The sequence below is a fragment of the Artibeus jamaicensis genome, unplaced genomic scaffold, assembly GCF_021234435.1.
Source record: "Artibeus jamaicensis isolate MK-2021 breed Jamaican fruit bat unplaced genomic scaffold, CSHL_Jam_final contig_387, whole genome shotgun sequence".
Taxonomy (NCBI): domain Eukaryota; kingdom Metazoa; phylum Chordata; class Mammalia; order Chiroptera; family Phyllostomidae; genus Artibeus; species Artibeus jamaicensis.
In genome coordinates this window covers 2344734-2364133 of record NW_026521812.1, presented here as the reverse complement: position 1 = coordinate 2364133, position 19400 = coordinate 2344734, and the positions used below count along the sequence as shown (strand labels likewise).

At 37.5% G+C, this 19400-nt stretch overlaps 1 protein-coding gene across 1 annotated transcript in view; it reads left to right on the top strand.

The window, feature by feature from the left end:
- Window positions 1-811: 811 nt before the first annotated feature.
- Window positions 812-19400, top strand: part of PDE7B (phosphodiesterase 7B) — a 309572-nt gene continuing 290983 nt past the window's right edge. Inside the window, exon 1 of the mRNA XM_037150161.2 lies at window positions 812-1158. Coding sequence (XP_037006056.2) covers window positions 1138-1158 — 21 coding nt within the window. The 5' untranslated portion in view covers window positions 812-1137. The remainder of the gene's footprint in view (window positions 1159-19400) is intronic.

The following is a 19400-nucleotide window of genomic DNA, read 5'->3' as shown; positions in this document are numbered from 1 at the left end:
CAGAAACAGCAGATGGCCGTCACTGAGTCTTTCCAGAGTGGGAAGAGGAAGACAGGGAGAAGCTGGGGCCCCTGGTAGAGAAAGTATCCTGAAATAACTGTACCTTCACACCCTGTGGGAGAACATGCTGACACCCCAGCCGTGCCTGTGTGGCATTATTGTGCCCTGCTTTCTGAATGAGTCCCTGTGGGGAGTGCAGGAGGGATCTCCCTAGCATGAATAATCCTGCTGCTTCACCACGGACGCTGGAGGGAAGACAGAAAGGCAGGGATCGGCAGCACCATAGGCACAGTTTCTATTGTTCACCGCATATAATATTGCTCATCAGTTTGTCTGTGCAGTGCTGCACCCATGGCTGTGGGGATGAAGTAACAACTCATTTTTAGGTAAGGGGAACTGAGTTAGTTCAAAAACTAGCAACAGTGTGAAATGGGCATATGTACATACTTTCACATTTGGGGAAAAAAGAGAAATCTTACCGCTATTGTTTGGCTCAGGGAGGTTGTCTATGTTTTGTTTTTATTTTTGTGTTTTTGATACACCTCATCACAAGGTATTTTAAATTTTTAAAATATATTCCTGAATATAGAAAATGTTTCTTGGGTTCTCCTGTGAGTAGTGTGCCCAGCTAACCGTGGGCACACACACATTCTTCCCATAGTACAGTACTTTAAAATTAATAGCACATGCAGAGGAAAAACTAAACCCTTTGACGTCACTCTTGCAATGAGGAAACATAAACAGAAAAGGCTCCACTCCAGTGAGCTGCCAGAGTGGAAGCCGATTGGTCTCTGCTTTTCCTAGCCTGTGGCAACTGACAGCACCTCCCAGCGCCGCAGGCCGGCTGCCTGCTCCCCCAGCCGGTCGGTGGGTCTGGGCACTGCAGCAGACTCGGCTGTGTCCCAGCACTTGCCTGGGAGAAAAGTGTGTGCTCACCCGGAGGGAATCTCTCTTTCTACCTTCCCTCTCGATCTCCCTCTGTGTTTTTCTTTTCTTTTCTTTTTTTTTTTTTTACTTAATTATATTCCTAATCCTGGATGAAGTTGCTGGATTCTGCAGCACAAGTCTTCATGAACAAACAGCACCGCTCAGAGATTTCACGGCATTCAAAGGTCACAGAACTGCCACTATGGTTAAATGTCTTGTTTAATGGTTGAGGTAGGTACAACAAATTTAAGCGGCAAGCTCATTTTTCTTTGAGAGGACAGAATCACAGAGAGATGGCAGGAGTTTTATTTAAAGTGAACCTGTACATATATATATTTTTTTTTTTGGTCTGTGATTGTTACTACAGTAATCAGCTTTTGAATTTCCTTCCTTTTTCTAGGCGAACTGACTAAACTATCACTTACCCTGAATTAACTGTTTCATTCCAATGAGCCTAATGACAGACTCGGGCATTTTCACTGTACTTTGAGTCCCCACTGAGGAGGGCTGCTTTCTTTTCTTTTTGTTTCTTTTTCTTTTTCTTTATGGATGCAATATTTCTTTTCCAGTGTAAATCTTAGAGTTGGGTCATTTTTCTTTTTGGTGGGACAGGATTGGAAAATATTGGTAAAGAGATTAGTGGGGTTTGTGGAACAGGAAGAAAGCAAATCAGTGTTTTTCTTGAGTTTGTCATGTTGATGGGTAGCAGACTTGAAGATGAAATTAGTAGGAAGAGAGGAAGAAGCTGGTAATGAGACTGAAGGTAGAAAAATCTATAGAAGGTGTGTCAGAAAAATGAATTCTTAAGGGAAATGCACTTTACCACCTCGTTGCATTTTTTAAAATGTTTTGGAAGTAGAAGTCAATAGTGGAGATGCAGGCACTGAGTTGTATGATCAGTGTTTCAGAGCTTATTATTTACAAAGGAAAATAAAAACTTTATTAGCACAGTAAATTTGTTGATTCTCTTTTTCTTTACGATAGTTGAAAGCAGAGTGAGATATTTAATTAGGGACTTAAGTGATTGAGCCTGGGGACTTTTTAATCATCTATAGATTCATGTACTGAAGCCATTTAATAATGTTTTACTCTATTAAAACATTAGAGTAGATCTGTGTACCGGAAGGCAGGCATATGCACTCATATACAGTAAACACACTAAATGCTGCAGGAAGCAGGCAATGAAACATAGATCTAATGTTGTTTTTTCAATGGCACATTGTCATATGTGTTGAGGGGGACCCCTGCTAAAAACATTCCTATCCAGAGTCAGTTTTTGCGAAAGCAATTCAAGTAATAATATGGTTACCATGGATTTCCTTATCATCCTTCTCAAAGTTATGCAATAGCAACTAAGACAGGATTATGTGAAACCATTATTCTGTTTCCAAAATTTGTCACTTGGTTTTTTTAAAGGTTCCTATTCTCAACATTGAGAAACAGAAATTTTAAAAACTGGGTTATGTTAGCAGTTGTACTAAGCAAGATATCAAATGCACAGTGCATTTCAGAGGGTTAACAAAATTAACTGCATAAGACTATAATGTACCAAATTAAGAACTGCAAAAATATTAGCTCTGAAATGCAGAGGATGTGCTGTGAATGGACAATTGCTTTTTTGCAGCGCCTAGTGAGAAAACAAGGACTTTGTGTGTTGCAAATGCCTCACTGCAGCTCCTCCATTTCCTCTGCTTTATCTTTTATTACTGGCTGGTGAAACAAAGACGGGTGTCAGTAGTCAAGTCTTGATTGACATTTTGTCTAATAAAATGAAGTTGCTTTTTGTCTGAAGTGGGAGCCCAGAGTTAACTAGTTACAATTTCAAAGGCTCTATCCTCCTTACAAGGATACTTACCTGTCACTGTAAGCTGTCCCATTTCAGAGTGCACTGACTCAGTTGAACAGCGTGAGACAAACATCACCGGTGACTACAGGCCAGCCAATTAGCTGACAGAAACTCTTTTTTGAATTAAATTCCTTAGGGCAAGGGTAGAAAATCCAAGCTGTATCAGGAACAGACATCGATTTAGGGAAAATAATTGCACCAGTACTTGTTTTAATGCCTTAAATGGTGCTCAGCACAAAGCTACCCATTGTCAGTTCTTGGTAATTACCTAGTTACAATGTTTGCTGAGATTTACTACCCCTCATATATTGTAAGTTATTGAAATGATTTTCAAATATGGCATTTTCAGCTGTTTTTGAAAATGTGTTTAATGTTAGTCCAGCCTAAAATATAGTCTAGAAATCCACACATCAATGATACAGAGCAGGAGGGCATTCCCAATGTTGATGCATGTTATTTTCAGCCAAAAGACATCTTACTCCAAACAGATACAAAAGTGCAATGACCAAGTTGTCTCAGAGTGGGCATGTGCCATCTGAAAAATGCTCTGCCCAGTCATTCATTTTCCAAAGTCTGATTTGTTCTTAGGCAGCTTGCTCAAATCACAGGGGAAGCTGCTTGTTAACTCACAGAACATAGTGTTGGAAGGAATTTATTAAGTGGTAAATTAATCCCAAACAAGACTGAAAAGGCTTTATTATATTAAAGATAACTCTCAAACTTAAGAATCAGAATAGACTTCCGAACATCTAAATGGAAAGGCTAATAGGTATGCTAAGTCACAATGACTTTGGGGGAGGAACTTATTGGGAGACCCTCAGAACAGAGAAATTCTTTTCCAAAAAATCTACTGTCCTATGGATTTAGCTCGTGTATCCCAAGAGGTCTACAGACAAGTAGGAATCTCTGTTCTAGGAGACACACTGATCAGGGGAAGAAGGGATCTGGCCTTTGAAAATGTGATGAGACCCTCTCTATCATGCCGCCCTGTGGTGGTGTCCCCGTTTCACCTAAGAATGCACCTCGGAGAACACTTCCATCGTTCATATGGGGACAGCCTTGGGTCAGTACCAATCACTTCTACAAGCTTCCCAGGTGTCTTTATCAACATACTAGCTTTGATTTTTGAGATGTTGGGTACTTGGTAGCTTAGCAATCTTTATAGTGGTAGATATGGAAATTTGGGAGAGAGAAGAGGAAAGCGGATGAGAAACCCAAACTGACTTGACTTAATATCTACTATGTACCAAGCACTGTTAGAGATTTAAATGTAGAGAGTGAGACGTGTCAAATTCTGAGTGTATCATCAAGCCATTTACGCTTTCCCACGAATCGCGTAGGTATCTGAGTGATTCTGTGTTCCTGCACAGAGCGCTCTGGGGAGGGCAGCAGTCATGGACGGGGGTGGGGCGAGGTAGGCATCTTCATTCAGGCTCTCGCTGGTTGGGTGACTGAGCCACTTGCTTCCTCCTGACCTCAGTTTCATCATCCATAAAAAAAAAAAACTGGCTGTATTGGGTCATTTCCCACAATCCTCTTCAGAGGAAACTTTTTATAGTATTCTTATTTTCAACTTGGTGTTCTTTAAAAATTCCATGTATCAGTAAATGTGGAAGTGTCAAACTTCTATTCAAAGAACATTACTGCATGCTTTAAACAAGTCAAGGGCTGTGCCTATTGTGGTGAAATGAATAAAATAGAGAGGCTAACAATGATCTGCATCTTTAATAAATTCAGGTTGAACATATAAGTAAATAGTGGAATCTGTGCAGAGAAATGGAGGAACAAAAAAGAGTTTGGGGGACAGTGGTGATGAAGAAAGAATGAAACAGAAGAGATCACTTTATACAAATTAAAATTCAAGAAAAATACATTTTCTATCGACATAGATCTTTATTTCTATTATGGTGATCTTTAATATCGGTCAGAGACACTGTTATTTTCCTGAAATAATGTATTCGTAATGGTGTCCTTAATAAATATAATGGTAAGGAGAGAACGTTTTCCTGGTTGATTAAGACACTGTAGAGGTGAATTAAAACAGCGAACTTGAAACCACTAGGAATTGTAGAAAGCAGGAGTCCTTCGAGAACTTTGACAGCAGCCCCGTATGCAAGCAGTCATCAGGTATTAGCTAGCAAGGTTCACAGGCTGCAGTGGGCTTGAACACTGATGCAGTGTGTGTCCTGGGAAATACCCTCAAAGTCAGGAAACCTCAGGTGGCTCAGAACTTGCAGAGATGGCCTGTGTGAACTAAGGCAAATTGCTGACACTTCGGAGCCCTCAGTTCCCTTATCTTTAATGTAAGTACTGTTCGAATATTTCTAGGTTGCCTTTCGCCTTTCCAGTTTCTGTGCTTTACCCTGGCAAGATTGATGTTGACATACTGCGTTAATTTGTTTTTAATCTGTCTCCTCTCCCATCTTTTATTTCCACTACTTTCCTTTATAGTTTGCCTTTACCCACCTGTCCAAATTTATATAATTTCACCTCAAAAATACTCTCATTTCCAAACAAAACCAGAAGAAGGCTCCTGGTTTTGGACAATTTCTCCCCAGGAGAAATGTTGCTGCTCAGCAAAGGTCGCGTATTCTTGCCCCGTTTCTCTCCTGGGAGGCCGACTGGCCCCTCCATGGCGGTGGCACTTCCTTCAGGCAGTGGAAGGACGTCTCTGTTCATTGTTGCTGGGGACTTGAATGGTACACAAGTGTCTTCTTCCTACGTGCCACTCACTGTCCTGGGTTATCCATACTATTTCATTTATCTCCTCAACCCCAATTCTGGTGTCTTTAGAGAATAACTAAAAACAGGTTGATAAGTTAGTTGGAGGAATCTTTAAAAAAACTTTTTTTCGGTGCATTGGTCCTCCATTGAGTATCTGCTCTGAGACCTTTTCCTGATGGTACAGTGTTGCCGCCTCATCTTAGTGGTGGGATTTGATGCAGTTCAGTTACTGGAATCCAGACGCTGGTGGGATCCTACGCAGGCCAGCGCATTCCTGCTCGTGCCTCCTCTCGGTGAGGCTTTGTACGTAACAGGTCAAACATGGAGAATAGAGAGCAGGGTTTGTAGTTTCTGGTAAACCTAAAAATGACATGACACAAAACACACAGAAATCAATTAAGCAATATGTGATTCTTAATGTGCTACTAGATAGATACCCCAATATTTGAACATTTAAATCCTTTCATGAATGCTTTATAACCTTATTAGCGTGTAGTATAGACCTATGGAAATAATAGCCTCAGCCAATATCCAGTAAAGAAGGGTTCCCTTCCCTTCCTTCCTCTCTTCCTTCCTCCCTCCCTCTCAGCCTCCCTCCCTCTCTTCATTTAATACTTTTTTGGTGAGAAGATGACAAAATTAAGTTAGATAATGAGATTCTGATGGCATGTCATTTTGTGAAATTTTGAATAATGTTTTTGGTTTTGTTTGTTCTGTGTTTTGGGGGTGTTGTTTTTAGTTTTTCCTTTCTAGTGATTGGTGAATTTGCATACATTTTCTAAATTGAAACTCTTCCTCAAATTGTATTCTTATTAATACCTTTGTGTTTTACATTGTCATAATTAACATATAAGAATACATGACATATCTTTTCTATATGATGAAAGTTATTCTTACCTACTCACTGCTTCAGACCCACACAGAAAAGGATTTGGTTGAAAAGAGAAGTTTCAACACGACTTAAATATACTGAAGGGTGAGCAGTGAAGTCCAGAGCTAGTCTGGGATAATGGGTATTTCCGTGGATTCAGGTATAGACATAGCAAGTTAACATATGCCTGAATGGGTCAAAATTTGATGTCTAAAGATACCAAATTGTCGATGTTTTGTATTCTGTTTCACCTTAGGAAGATTTATTTTAAGAACATATCAAATTATGTTTATTTTCACACTGTTTGCAACATAAAAAAAATCGGAAACTACCTGAACCCAATAATAGGTGAATTGTTTAATACATTACTTTAAATCAGTGCAATAGAATACCATGTAGTTCTTTAGAAGAATGAGGTAGATCTATATGCACAAATGTGGAATGATTCTCAACATGTATTAAGTGAAAAAAGCTACATTAAAATTCGTATATGCATATTTGCATATGCATCTTCACATATACTGAGAAAACTTCTGGAAATTTAAATAAAAAAAATAACCCTGGGTGGAAAACGTTTGAGTATGAGATGGGCAAAGACTTCCTTTACATGTGTAACTTTAGAAGTGTTCAACTTTTCTCCCCATGAAATTATTACATGTACAATTGAAAAATTACAGATATTTATTTATTTTTGTGTGCTATTTAAAGTTGAGAGAAAAATTAGGAAGTGAAAGAAGAAAGAGTTCTAGTTTGGTTTCAGATTGCTTCATTAGCTTCTCCCTCTGACACAGCTGACGTAAGGGTCCGGGAAGGGAGGAGACAGAGCGCCCATCACTCCAGCTTGAGGAACTTCTTCAGGCCGTCGTTGCTCTGGGCACTGGTCTTTTCATTCACAAAGTGAAGGACTTAGTCAGGCTCAAAGTTCCTTCCAGCTCTCAGGTGTCTAAGGAAACTTTGAGCCTGTTTTATGCCCAACTAGTTGAGACCTTTCTCCATAAACTGAATGCACATATCTTATTCATTAGAACATTTTAACTAAATTACTGTTTAAGCATTTGTCAGTTAGATTTAATTTTTACTTAATTAAATATGCAAAACTTTAAATTATCCAAATAGTGTTCAGGGAAACCACACCTCATTGATAGACTTTCAGGATTAAGACGTACTATAGTATCAGTTATTCACAAAACAGTAGAAAACACTATTTGTATTAAGATATGTAGTTGTGTGGAAATACAAGCAACTAGCGCTTCATTTTTTATATGATTTATTCATTTCTTGGTTTTCCAGGAGGGGAAAAAAGACTTTGATTTCCCCTTCTCATTATGCCATTTGCCAGCTGTGTCCAGGCAGATGAAAGAACTCAGTCATTCACAGAGTGTAGCTGCGTGTTCATAAAGGGGCTCCTGCAGTGGACAGAGGTCTAAAGAATGCCTTGATTTAGGGAAGGTCGTTACACTGAACAAAAAAGTGTTTTCCATGTAGTCGAAATGTAGTATAATTCTGTGTCTTTGAGACTAGTAGTCTTGCTTTTTCAATTAAATGAAAACTTTTTTCAGTTTGATTTGGAAAACATAAGTATTAGTCATTTTACTTATCTAGTAATTTTTATTTTCCATTTTTCTAGACTTGAACTTTCGTGTTTGGAGTAAAGAATAATTTTTAAGTCAAAAGAAAAGGGATAAACATAAAATGGAGGAACTTGTGTGATAGCAGTTCTGAATGGCCAGAACTAACATGTATTTTTCTTTATAAATCTCTTTGAATTATTAAAAAATCACTACTCATTTACAAATATCGCAATGGCTTATAAATAAAATAATTGAAAAATATTGTCCTCTTTTTCATTAATACTTCGCCCTCAGCTTCTCATGTGTGGGTTTCTAAGAGAGAGACTGAGGGCAAGGTCCTTCTTAAACTTGAAGATTAATGTGTATCCAAGCTTTTTATGTGACAGTCACGTAAAAAAAAAAGTGAGTTTGAGAACATAGCCTGTTTAAAATGTCTCTTTAATGTGAATCTTTTAAAAAGCAATAAATCAAATGCATTCTTGAATTAAATGATGATAATACTATAATTTTTTAAAAATTCACTTATATATAAAATGGAGGGAAAGACAAGAAAGCAGGAAAAATGAGAATCAAACACTTAAAAATTTTTTATTTATTTATTTTTAGACAGAGGGGAGGGAGAGAAACATGGACCTGTGGTTGCTTCCCGCGCGCGCCACCTGCTGGGGACCTGGCCCTCAACTCAGGCATGTGCCCTAGAGTGGGAGTTGAACCAGCGACCCTTTGATTTGCAGGTGGGCAATCAGTCCACTGAGCCACACCAGCCAGGGTCAAACACTTTTCAAGGAATACTGAACTTGTAGCCCCAAAGTCAAATTCTGGATGTTTCTTACTAAGAGGAAAACTTTCACCAAGTTATGCAGCATTTTTGACTTTCAAGTCTCCAAAACATGTTTGTTTAGTGAGGTATCTTTCCTTTCTCAGGTTTCTAGGATTTACTTCCTGCTCAGATGAACTGATTTTCAGATGTAATTAATTACTTAATGCGTAGTGCAAATGTCAAGTCATTCATTCTCAGAACTTTCCTAATTGGAAAGCATAAGTTATGCCCATTTGAATGGCAAAGAAATTGAGGTTTATAGAAGTTAATAGAATTGGTATTCAACCCCAGGTTTTCAACATTTTGTGTTTTTATATGTTTAAAGTGCATTGTGTTTAGAATTCATATTTAAGTGTTATAAACATGAGTTAGAAAAATACATTTTTGACTTTTTATATAAAATATAATAATATCAATTTCACAATGTCAAAGCAATCTGCTTGATATATATACACAGGAGGTTCCGATATAGAGAGGATCAGCATTACTTCATTTTAAATGCATTTATAATGGATGAACCTGACCCTTTAAACTTAAGGTTTGCTCTTAGAGGCAGTACAGTGCAATGGTGAACGGTGTCGAATCTGGCACTCTCCACTGCGGTTCACTAAACAGCCCTATGCTCCTGAACAAGTTACTTAACCTTTCTGGGACTCACCCTACTTATTTATAAGATGAAAGTGCTTATAGTAGTTGCCTCATCAGATTGTTGAGAAGATCAAATGAATTTTATCTGTGAAGTGCTTACAGGTGTGTATGAAGGATTGCGAGTACTGTGTGTGTATCAACTGGTTACAAGTTATAAAAATTATTTCATAGATTTGTAACTATTTTATGTACGGTGCTGTTGGATGCTTTAAACATTTTAGTGAAATACAGTTTTTAATTTATTTTAACTTTATGTATTATACTATAGCACACATACAGAAAAATATCCAACATACAAATGTATAGAATGGTTCACTTGTTGTAAGTGAATCTCTATGTAGCTGTTCCCCAAGCCAAAAAATAGACCATTTTTGCATTATCGCCACCTCCGAAATCCCAGCGTACCTCCTCCATTCTTTCATTCACCATCACATCACTAGACTCATTAGGCTGTTGCATGTGGCTATGCAGAGGTACCTGGTGCTCGTCGCTAATTGGTTCAGGAACTCGTGACAAGTGCCTTAACCAATGAGTCCTGAAGGATGAAGCATTTTTCTCTCGAGGGTGGTGTCCTGACTCACACAAGTTCTAGCCAGTGCGACCAGTCCGGAGCAAGCACCAGGTGCTGGAACATTTTATCTCCTCAGGCGCTCTGAGCACAGGGTTTGACAACTTCTGGAGAGAATGAGTTCCGAGGTATGACTGGATTTTGTTTTTATTATTACTTACCGTTTGTTTAAATACATAACAATTTATTTGGCCATTCTACTGTAAAAACATTTGAATTGTGTCTAATTTTTAACATTATGAATAATTGCTGCATCTGTCTTCTGCTGCATCTGTAGGTATCTTTCTGTTGAGGGTATAGCCTGGAATAAATTTCTGGGGCACAGGGAATGTTTATGTTCAACTTTAGTAGAAAATTAAAAAATGCTCAAAGTGGTTAAAATAATTTACAATCCACCAGTAATATATGATAGTTCACTTCCTCACTAACCTTACATATTAGCATTTCTGGTAGGTGTGTAGTGATAGCTTATTGAGCTTTATGCTAGGTCTTTGTTACTTTCTCTCATGAATATCTTCTAGCTTGCCTTTTCATCTTACACATTTTTTGCTAGATATATTACGAAGCGCTCAGTATTTTTTTTTTTTGGCTATTCTAAGGGGTATCTGGTTTAAATCTCGCTTGGTCCTGGAATCCAGTAATCGTTTATTACTGGATTCAGTGCGCTAATATTTTGTTGAGGATTTTAACATCTATGTTCATCGAGGCTATTGGCCTATAATTTTCTTTGTAGTGTCTTTGTCTGGTTTTGAAATTAGGACAGTGCTGGTCTTGGAAAATGAGTTTGGGAATCTTCCTCTTGAATTTTTGGGGATAGTTTAAAAAGGAGAGGTGTTAGCTCTTCTTGGAATATTTGGAAAAACCTGTGAAGCCATCCAGTCCAAAAATTTTTGTTCGTTGGGGATGTTTTAATTACTGCTTCATTACTTGTAATCATCTGCTCAGATTTTGTTTCTTCTTGGTTCAGTTTTGGGAGATTGTATGTCTATCAAAATTTATTCATTTTGTCCGGATTTTCCAATTCGTTGGTGTGTATTTTTCGTATTTCCTCATAATCGTTTGCATTTCTGTGGTGTAAGCTGTTACTTATCTTTTGTTCTGATTTTATTTATTTGGTTCCTCTCTCTCTCTTTTTTTTAAATCCTCACCTGAGGATATGTTTATCGATTTTAGAGTGGGAGGAAGGGAAAGAGACAGAGAGAGAGAGAAAGAAACATTGATTCATTGCCTATATATGCCCCAATCAGGGATTGAACCTACAACCTAGGTAAACCCACATATGTGCCCTGACTAGGAGTCAAACCTGCAGCCTTTTGCTGTATGAAACAATGCTCTCACCAGCTGAGCAGCCTAACCAGCGCTCTCTTTTTTCTTGATGAGTCTGGTTTAAGGTTTCTCTTGGTTTCACCCATCTTTTGTACTGTTTTTTATTTCATTCACTGCTCTGGTCGTTATTATTTCCTATCTTATACTTTCTTTGTTCTGTTACTTTTTTTCTGAGCTCTGTTTGTTGTTCTCCTTGTACTTCCTTTAAATGTAAAGTTAGGTTGTTTATTTGAGACATTTTGTTTGTTTCTTGCGATAGGCCTATAATAGTATGAATTTTCCTCTTAGGACTGCTCACATTATGTCTCATAGATTTTGAGTTGTGTTCTAATTTTCATTTGTTTCAAGATATCTTTATCTTTTGGTTTCTTTCTTGATGTCATTATTAACCCATTCATTATTTACTAACATGTTATTTTGCTGCAGGTGTTTGTACATTCTTGTTTTTTTCTCGTGACACCTGGTTACTCTTTTTTTAAAGATTGTATTTATTTTTAGAGAGGGAGAGAGGAGGAGAGAAACATCAATGTGTGATTGGCTCTTGCACGCCCCCTACTGGGGATGTGGCCCATAATGCAGGCATGTGCCCTGACTGAGAATTGAACTGGCAACCCTTTGGTTCACAGGCTGGCACGCAATCCACTGAGCCACACCATCTGGGGCGACACCTGATTACTTCTGATGAAACAATGGACATTGTACATAAGAAATATGGAAGTAACTTGAAGCTTAGTGTGATATTTTCTTTCTCCAGATAGGATTTACATTTGCATCTGCCATGTTACCAGTGGTAATAATAATACTAATTGTCTTAGTCTGATTTTGTCAACACAAAACATGAATATATACAATGTGCTTAAAACAGTGCCTAGCACATAATAAGTACTATTTAAGTAGCTTTTTTCCTTTCATTGCATTCTTTACGGGGTGTGGAAAGAAAGGAAAGAAGATATCGAGAATAACATAAATGTCATTAAAAGGCTCCAGTATGCACCAAGAGTAAATTCTCATTTTTCACTATGTCTTTTATATCTGAAATAAACTTAAAAATGGGAAGTAGTATTCATCAGAATCATGTGCTAAGTAGATAAAAATAAGTATGTGTTCACCTTTTATATTGCACTATGACCATTATAACCATGATATAAAATTAAAAAAATAATTACAATGTCATCAGTATAATTGCTTATTTTATAATTATTTGCCAGTGGTACTTGGACAAACAATGTCATGTTGGAGATTGCTAATACCCTAAAGAGTTCTTGAGTCAAAAACTACCTTAAATAAACAAATTTTCATTTGTACCTCACATTTCCAAACAAGGATATCTACCAAAATATATCATTTAATTAATGATTCATAGCTTTTTTTGCATGGAAGCCAATGTTGTCTTATACAGTAGCTAATAATATTAACTACAATGTGCTATTAGCAACTTTCTTAATTATCCACATTACTTCACAGTTTATAGTTTCCTGCAAGCAAATCTGATGTCTCTGAATGAAAATGGTAGCGTCTGTGTGTGGTCAACACTCATTGATATTTTATTTCCGATATAGTAGCTCTATTCTGTGGAATGAGAAATTCCCTGTATATATGTCAGTGTAAACAAAACACACCTGGTCACAAGCTGCGCTCTTCTGTAGTCAGATTCTGGTCTAGTTCTGTAGAACCTGGTCTTTGGTCTTCTGTATCTATCTATTGCCTCTGGCAGCTGTTGGATTTTTCTTGGTTTTTTTTTTTTCTGATACTTTATTCAGGTTTTTTTTAGTGCTGGGGTATCTTTGGAGCACAGAGGAACCTGAAGTTATAGCTAATAAATGGAAAATCTCCTGTCTTTAACCTAGAGTCTAATTACTACTTAATTAGTAGTAATATAAAATGAGCAATATAAAAAAGCTTCAGTGCTTAGTGGATTGAGTGCTGGCCTGTGAACCAAAGGGTCGCTGGTTCTATTCCCAGTCTAGAGCCACAGGCCTGGATCGCGGGCCAGGTCCCCAGTAGGGGGCGCACAAGAGGAAACCACACCTCATTGTTTCTCTCCCTCTTTTTCTCCCTCCCTTGCCCTCTCTAAAACTAAATAAATAAATAAATAAAGTTTAAAAATGCTCCAACATATATTTTAGAGGAGGAATATTAAGTAATTAGGGAAAATGTATTTGATATGTACTGCTCTACTGATTTTTTAAAAGATGTAGATTTTTAGTGTTCATATACAATGATTTTTTTCAAATTAAAAAAATTTAAATTAGAATTTAAAAAGAATCAGTGTTCAATAATTAACTATATTACTAAAATGTGTGCTAAAGCATATTAACTTTAAAATATATTAAAAATATATTAAGTGGATTTATAAAAATATTACTGTTTTCAATTGATAAAATACCTTGCAGGTATTAAAAAATAAGGTTAGCTTAATATTTAAGCCAAAACAATGTTATATGTCTTACTCTATGCATTTTTAAACTGAGAAATATTTTAGCGTTAGAACATTATAGAGTAATAACAAAGAATTTTTCACAAACTATTGAGTAACTAAATAGTAGTTATGCAGTTTTTAATTGCCACTTCCTCGAATTCTTACAAAATGGTACTTGTTCTGTTTTTAACACAACAAATATTGAGTGTTTTCACCTTAAAGAAATGCCCAAGGGAATCCATAAATGAATTTTAAAGCTGATTTAATGTGCTGTATTTAAATTTTTTTTAATTTATAAACCTGGTAATTTTGCTCCACCTTTAATTCATTCATGAAGTCTAAAGTAAGCAGGATGACTTCAATTATTTTCTTACTGTGAAATGGGCCTAAAATTGTGTCATCTATCTCCAAAGAAATCTGACGTCATAGCCTGAGTTAGGGTTTCGGGCTAGCAGAAGTTTTTCATTGTGGCCAAGGTGAGTTTCAAATTTCACATAGCTGAGGGTTCTCTGAGTCTTTGACCTTGTCCTGGGCCGTTGTTCCACTGTCTGATGCCAGCGTGGCCGTACCAATCATTTGCCTCTGGTCAAGCTAGTGGTTAAGTATTTTGATTTTCACCCCTTTTGGTGCTCATATTTTATCAAGAAAATGGTCTGACAAGTCAATATATGGAAACAATTTAAAAAGAATGTTGCTGGTAGGCAGCCTTGTTGACCCCCAGAACTGCACTGGAGTATGGTGTGGCTTCTCTGGGTCTCTCCACACTGCCCTGGTAGGATCGCAGCTCTGCCCAGTATGTAATCCAAGTGAATTCTTACACAGCCTTAATTGAAATTGAGTTTTGGGCCCAATGTTTTACATTTTTTCTAATTTAGTATAGCCTCAATACCTTAAGTATGCTGGCTGAATTTGTTCTTAGTAAGAAGGCCTCAGAGAAATAGTCAGATGATTCTGTTTTTCCTGCCTCACAAGGTTGAATACATGTGTATCCTCACAAATAGATATAGAGAGATAGGTATAAAGATGGATATAAATAGATGAGTAGGTAACTATAAATGTTAGGTCAAGCCAAATCCCAAAATGACCATTTTTTAGCTCCAGTCAAGAAGTAGTAATTCATATGGTTCAACCATGCATATGAAGTCTGTCTAGAAGGTATCCAGCCATGTCTTATGAAAAGTAGAGACATTTACTGAAGAAGATACAAGATACAAGAAACATTGTACATAGGGCGGTGACACCTCAGTCCCCTCCAAAGTAGGCACCTTGGGACCCCACACAGTTCTCCCAATTGCCTTCAGCTGCCCATCATATTTTTCTGACTCTCTTTGATGATCTGAAATCTCTTCCCTTTCCACATGATTTATATTTGGGGAAAAGCCGGAAGTTTCAGGGCACCACATTTGGGCTGTAGGGGACACTGGGTAATTTGATGTTTTGCCAAAAAACTCTGCACATTATGCCTGAGCGGGCATGTTGTCATGATGAAGCTGCCAATCGCTCATTGCCCATAGCTGCAGCCTTCTGAATCATCCAAATAGTTTCCATGAAGGAATGTTCAAACTTAATGCAGAATTTGTTGCAGATTCATTGCTCTACTCACTTAGTCATTTTGAATATGACGGTCACACAGTGCATGTACTCACTCAACAGCATCTACCACCCCCACTAATTAGGACAGTGAAGTTGTCATTGTTCACACATGCACCTTCCAGTCCACTCTCCTTGGCTGCCAGGTTACATGGATGTCATGTAAACCATTCTTGTTATGTTAGCAATGCTTGGACTTTTTCTGGACAGCCCTTGTATGCATATATGATATATGTACAAATACACATGTGGTAATAAATCATAAAACTGCGGTGTTTTAGAAGGCACAGGTAAAGTGTTATTTAAAAGAGGTCTTCGTGCTGAGATCATCACTGAAGCCTGTCAGCTCCAGAGAGATAAAGATAAATGCCAGCTACATCTGGCTTTTTTCACTCTGTGTGTGTGTATGTACACGTGGGACTCAGTTCCGTAGTGTATTGCATATGTGCCAGCTGAATCAAGTAAATTTGAGCACAGTTGGTGAATTCTACAGTCTTGGCTATCATCACTGCCGGTTCTCACGGGTGTTGAGGGGAAGATGGAGGAAGGTGACGATGCTGGAGAAGGGAGCTGCGGGAAGAAGTCGGGGTTCCGTTTAGAACACTTCAATTTTGGGGCACAGGGTTCAGGGAAGACATCAGAACTGAACTTAGATGTATCAACACACGTGCTGTTTAAAGCTTCGGCACCAGATGAGATCACCTAGGAAGATACATAAATAGGAAGAAGGTACATGGGAGGACTAAGCCTTCCACTAGCTTCCAGAGGTTGGGGGAGGAAGAAAAGCCAGGAAATGATTCGAATGTATATGCATCTGGTTTGTGCATGGTGCTGCCTATACGACTGGAGCATATGAATCTGCAACAAATTTTGCATTAACGTTTGAACATTCCTCCATGGAAGAGTTCATGCTCCCAAAGACTCTGTAGACGTGAAAGCCTTTTTATGTATTCCTGGTGGTGAGGGGCTGAGGCTTCCGGCTTGGGTCCTGACAACAGGAATTTTTCATACATACTGGAAGAGCAGCACAAAGAAAGTGTGGTGTAAATATGCAGCTCCATGTTTACTCTTAGATGTTTTTAGCGTAGTCGTAGTTATTGTGGCCCCCAATGAGCCCTCAGTTGTTTTAAATTGTGCCATTGTTATGTATTTTCCTTCACTTGAAAATACGGGCATCTTCAATTTACACAGACACAATTTAGAAAAACCTTTGTTTCGGTACAAAAGTCTAGAACCGGACAAGAATTGTTCCATAGACACTATATTACTGTGACAGTTTGATTTCCTTTCCAGTCAGCCCGAAAGCCTACATAACCCAGGATGTGAAATCCAAGAGCTAAAAGTACATAGACCCTAAACAGCATAAGGAACAGGGTTTATGGGAATATTTGCTTCGACCTCTTAAGATACCAGGAACTTACCTGGGCCTGGCAAAGCAAGGATAGAGAATTACCTACTGGGCAGGATGACAGGAGGCAGAGAAAGGTGCTCCTGAGGTCATGGTCACTTACATGCAAGATAGACAGTGACTGCAGAAAATATGAGTGTATGAATTGAGGGAAAGAATCTCGAGGAAAGACAGGAAACTAGAAATACAGTCTTGGCTTTAACATTCCCCTAGACTGTAATCCTGGCAAAGTCACTACTGTTCTGTGGCTCAGTGGTTACTTATTTTATATTGGCTATAATAATCCCCCTCAGTGTTACTGTAAGAAAAAGTTGGTTATATACATACATATGTACATATATACATGGATATATGTGTGTGCAAAACACGTGTTCATGTGTGGCAGTGTGGATGATGGACAAATCTAAGTAACTGTTAACTGTTGTTCATCATTAATGTTGTCTCATAGCCTCATGCCATCTCTTTGTTTTTTATTTTAATTAACGATCCTTAGGAAAATATGAATGGCTTCAATTTAATAATGTGGGGCAATAATGACAGAAATGAAATTTGAAAGAGAACGACTAATTCAAACAATTCAGAATAAGTTCTATTCATAACATTGTGACTATGCCACCTGATTAGCTCTTCATATTTTTCTTAAAGGTGCCTCAGTGAGTTGTCAAAAATGGTCTAATTCCAGCTTTTTTAAGGGCTTAAGTGCTTGCAGAGAAGAGCTCGATTGCCGTAAGTTTCATCCTGTGTAAATACAACCAGTAGCATTGTTACAAGTTACTATCAGAAAGTAGTCTAGAATTTTGTTACATATTGTTGTTACCTATTTTAGTGCTGCTCCGTAGGCTAAGCCAGGATGCATTCCTGTTTAAAATTTTATAATTTTTTAATTTTTTCAATGACTTCCTAACAGTGACATCATGTAAGTTTTTCTCATGCGGTATTGTCCGCGTCATACAAACACTGGTGTCTTTTTAAGAATACTTCTGATTTCACATGAGAATGCCCAAACAAAAATCGCACAGAAAAAAATATTTATGCCATACAACTTGTATAGCTTCTCTCGTGAATGCAATCTGTCGAGTGCAAGTGTCCATAGAATATTAAAAATGGTTAGAAATGAAAAGTTTCCTTTTTATTCTGTCTGATTAAAGCTCTTTGCTTCAAGATAACACAAGGAAGGAAACCCAACTTCACAGAGACTGCCTAACAAAGTCTCACCAGGCAAATTCATTCATTGTTTGAAGTGGGTCAGTGATATAAAGACTGCCGAAAACTATGGAAACACATTAATTAAAGTCTATCACAGTAGATTCACATGGAATTTCACTTTTCCACCCACTTGATCAACTTTTTCATTAGTTAATACATAACAAATTGCATTCAGTATACACATGAACTTTGGAAAACAGAACTTGAATTAATACTGTACCTGCATACACTATTATTAAGTGAATGTGTTATATTTCTCATTCTTCATATACAAATCTTTCATTTAAATTGTTTTTGAAGACCTTATCACCAGCATTTTACAATTATCTTAGACTTAGATTTTCTCAGTCCACATTTTATTCCATAAGTAGAAGGAATTTGTGTCACAGAACGAGCTTTGTGTCTTAGTATTTTTGTGTAGTGCATTTGTGTTTTGATCATCTGACTTCAACTAATTTTCTACAGAATTACTCTTGTATTAATGACCTAATTTTACAAGAAAGAAAGACATTTATTCCTGTAATAGGCATGTACACAATCACTTTCTGAAATGAAGGTGTCTGGTTATGGAAGACAGAGAGATGGGGCTGAGAGGAACACTGATACAGTGATCTGTCAATAAATGGCAACCCTTTTTTAAGCTCTCCACCACTGACTTCTGAATCTCCCCTGTGTGAGACACCCCTGACATCCTCAACCACCCACAGACACGAAATGACGTGGCAGACAATGTACCTGAGGATGGGGGTGAAGGTGTTTTCCCTACACCGTCAAGTCGCCTTTGTCTCCAAGTTTTTTAGACTCAACATTTAAGTCCAAGAATAATCTCATTTTTTTCACTGCAATAATACAGTATTTTGTGAGTATTTTTATTATGAAGGGATTTCCCCCAAAATTGTTTTTGAAGGCTTCTTTAATGATTTTTAGTATGATATAATTCTTGGAATTTCTCCCCTAGTTCTAGAAAAGAATGGATGCTTTAAAACAATAACAGAATTTACTGAATGTATGAACTAGCCATAAGTGGTTTATTTTAGTGAGCATTATTCTAGTTGTTTTTATGATTATAAAAGCAATATAAACATGTTTTTCATTATTAGAAAGTATAAAAATGTAAAAATTGATCATCATTGTTAACACTTGGGTTTGTATTCATAGCCATAAACAGTTTTCTTTCATTAAAGAAAGATTTACATTTTTAACTGCAAATATTTCAAATATATAGACAGCTAGAAAAAATATCACAGACTTTGTGTACCCCATGCCTTAGATAGCTATAAAATCATTTATTCAATACATGTTTGCAAATGGCTAAACTAGACATTGCTCCAGGCACCTCCATTGTTACAGGCACCGCAGCAGTGAGCAAAATGGGTAACAGGGTGGGAGGCAATAAGTTAAATACGTGTATAAAAGATGATAGTGATAATTGCGATACGCTAAGGGGACGCAGAGAAGATGATTAAGGAACATTGT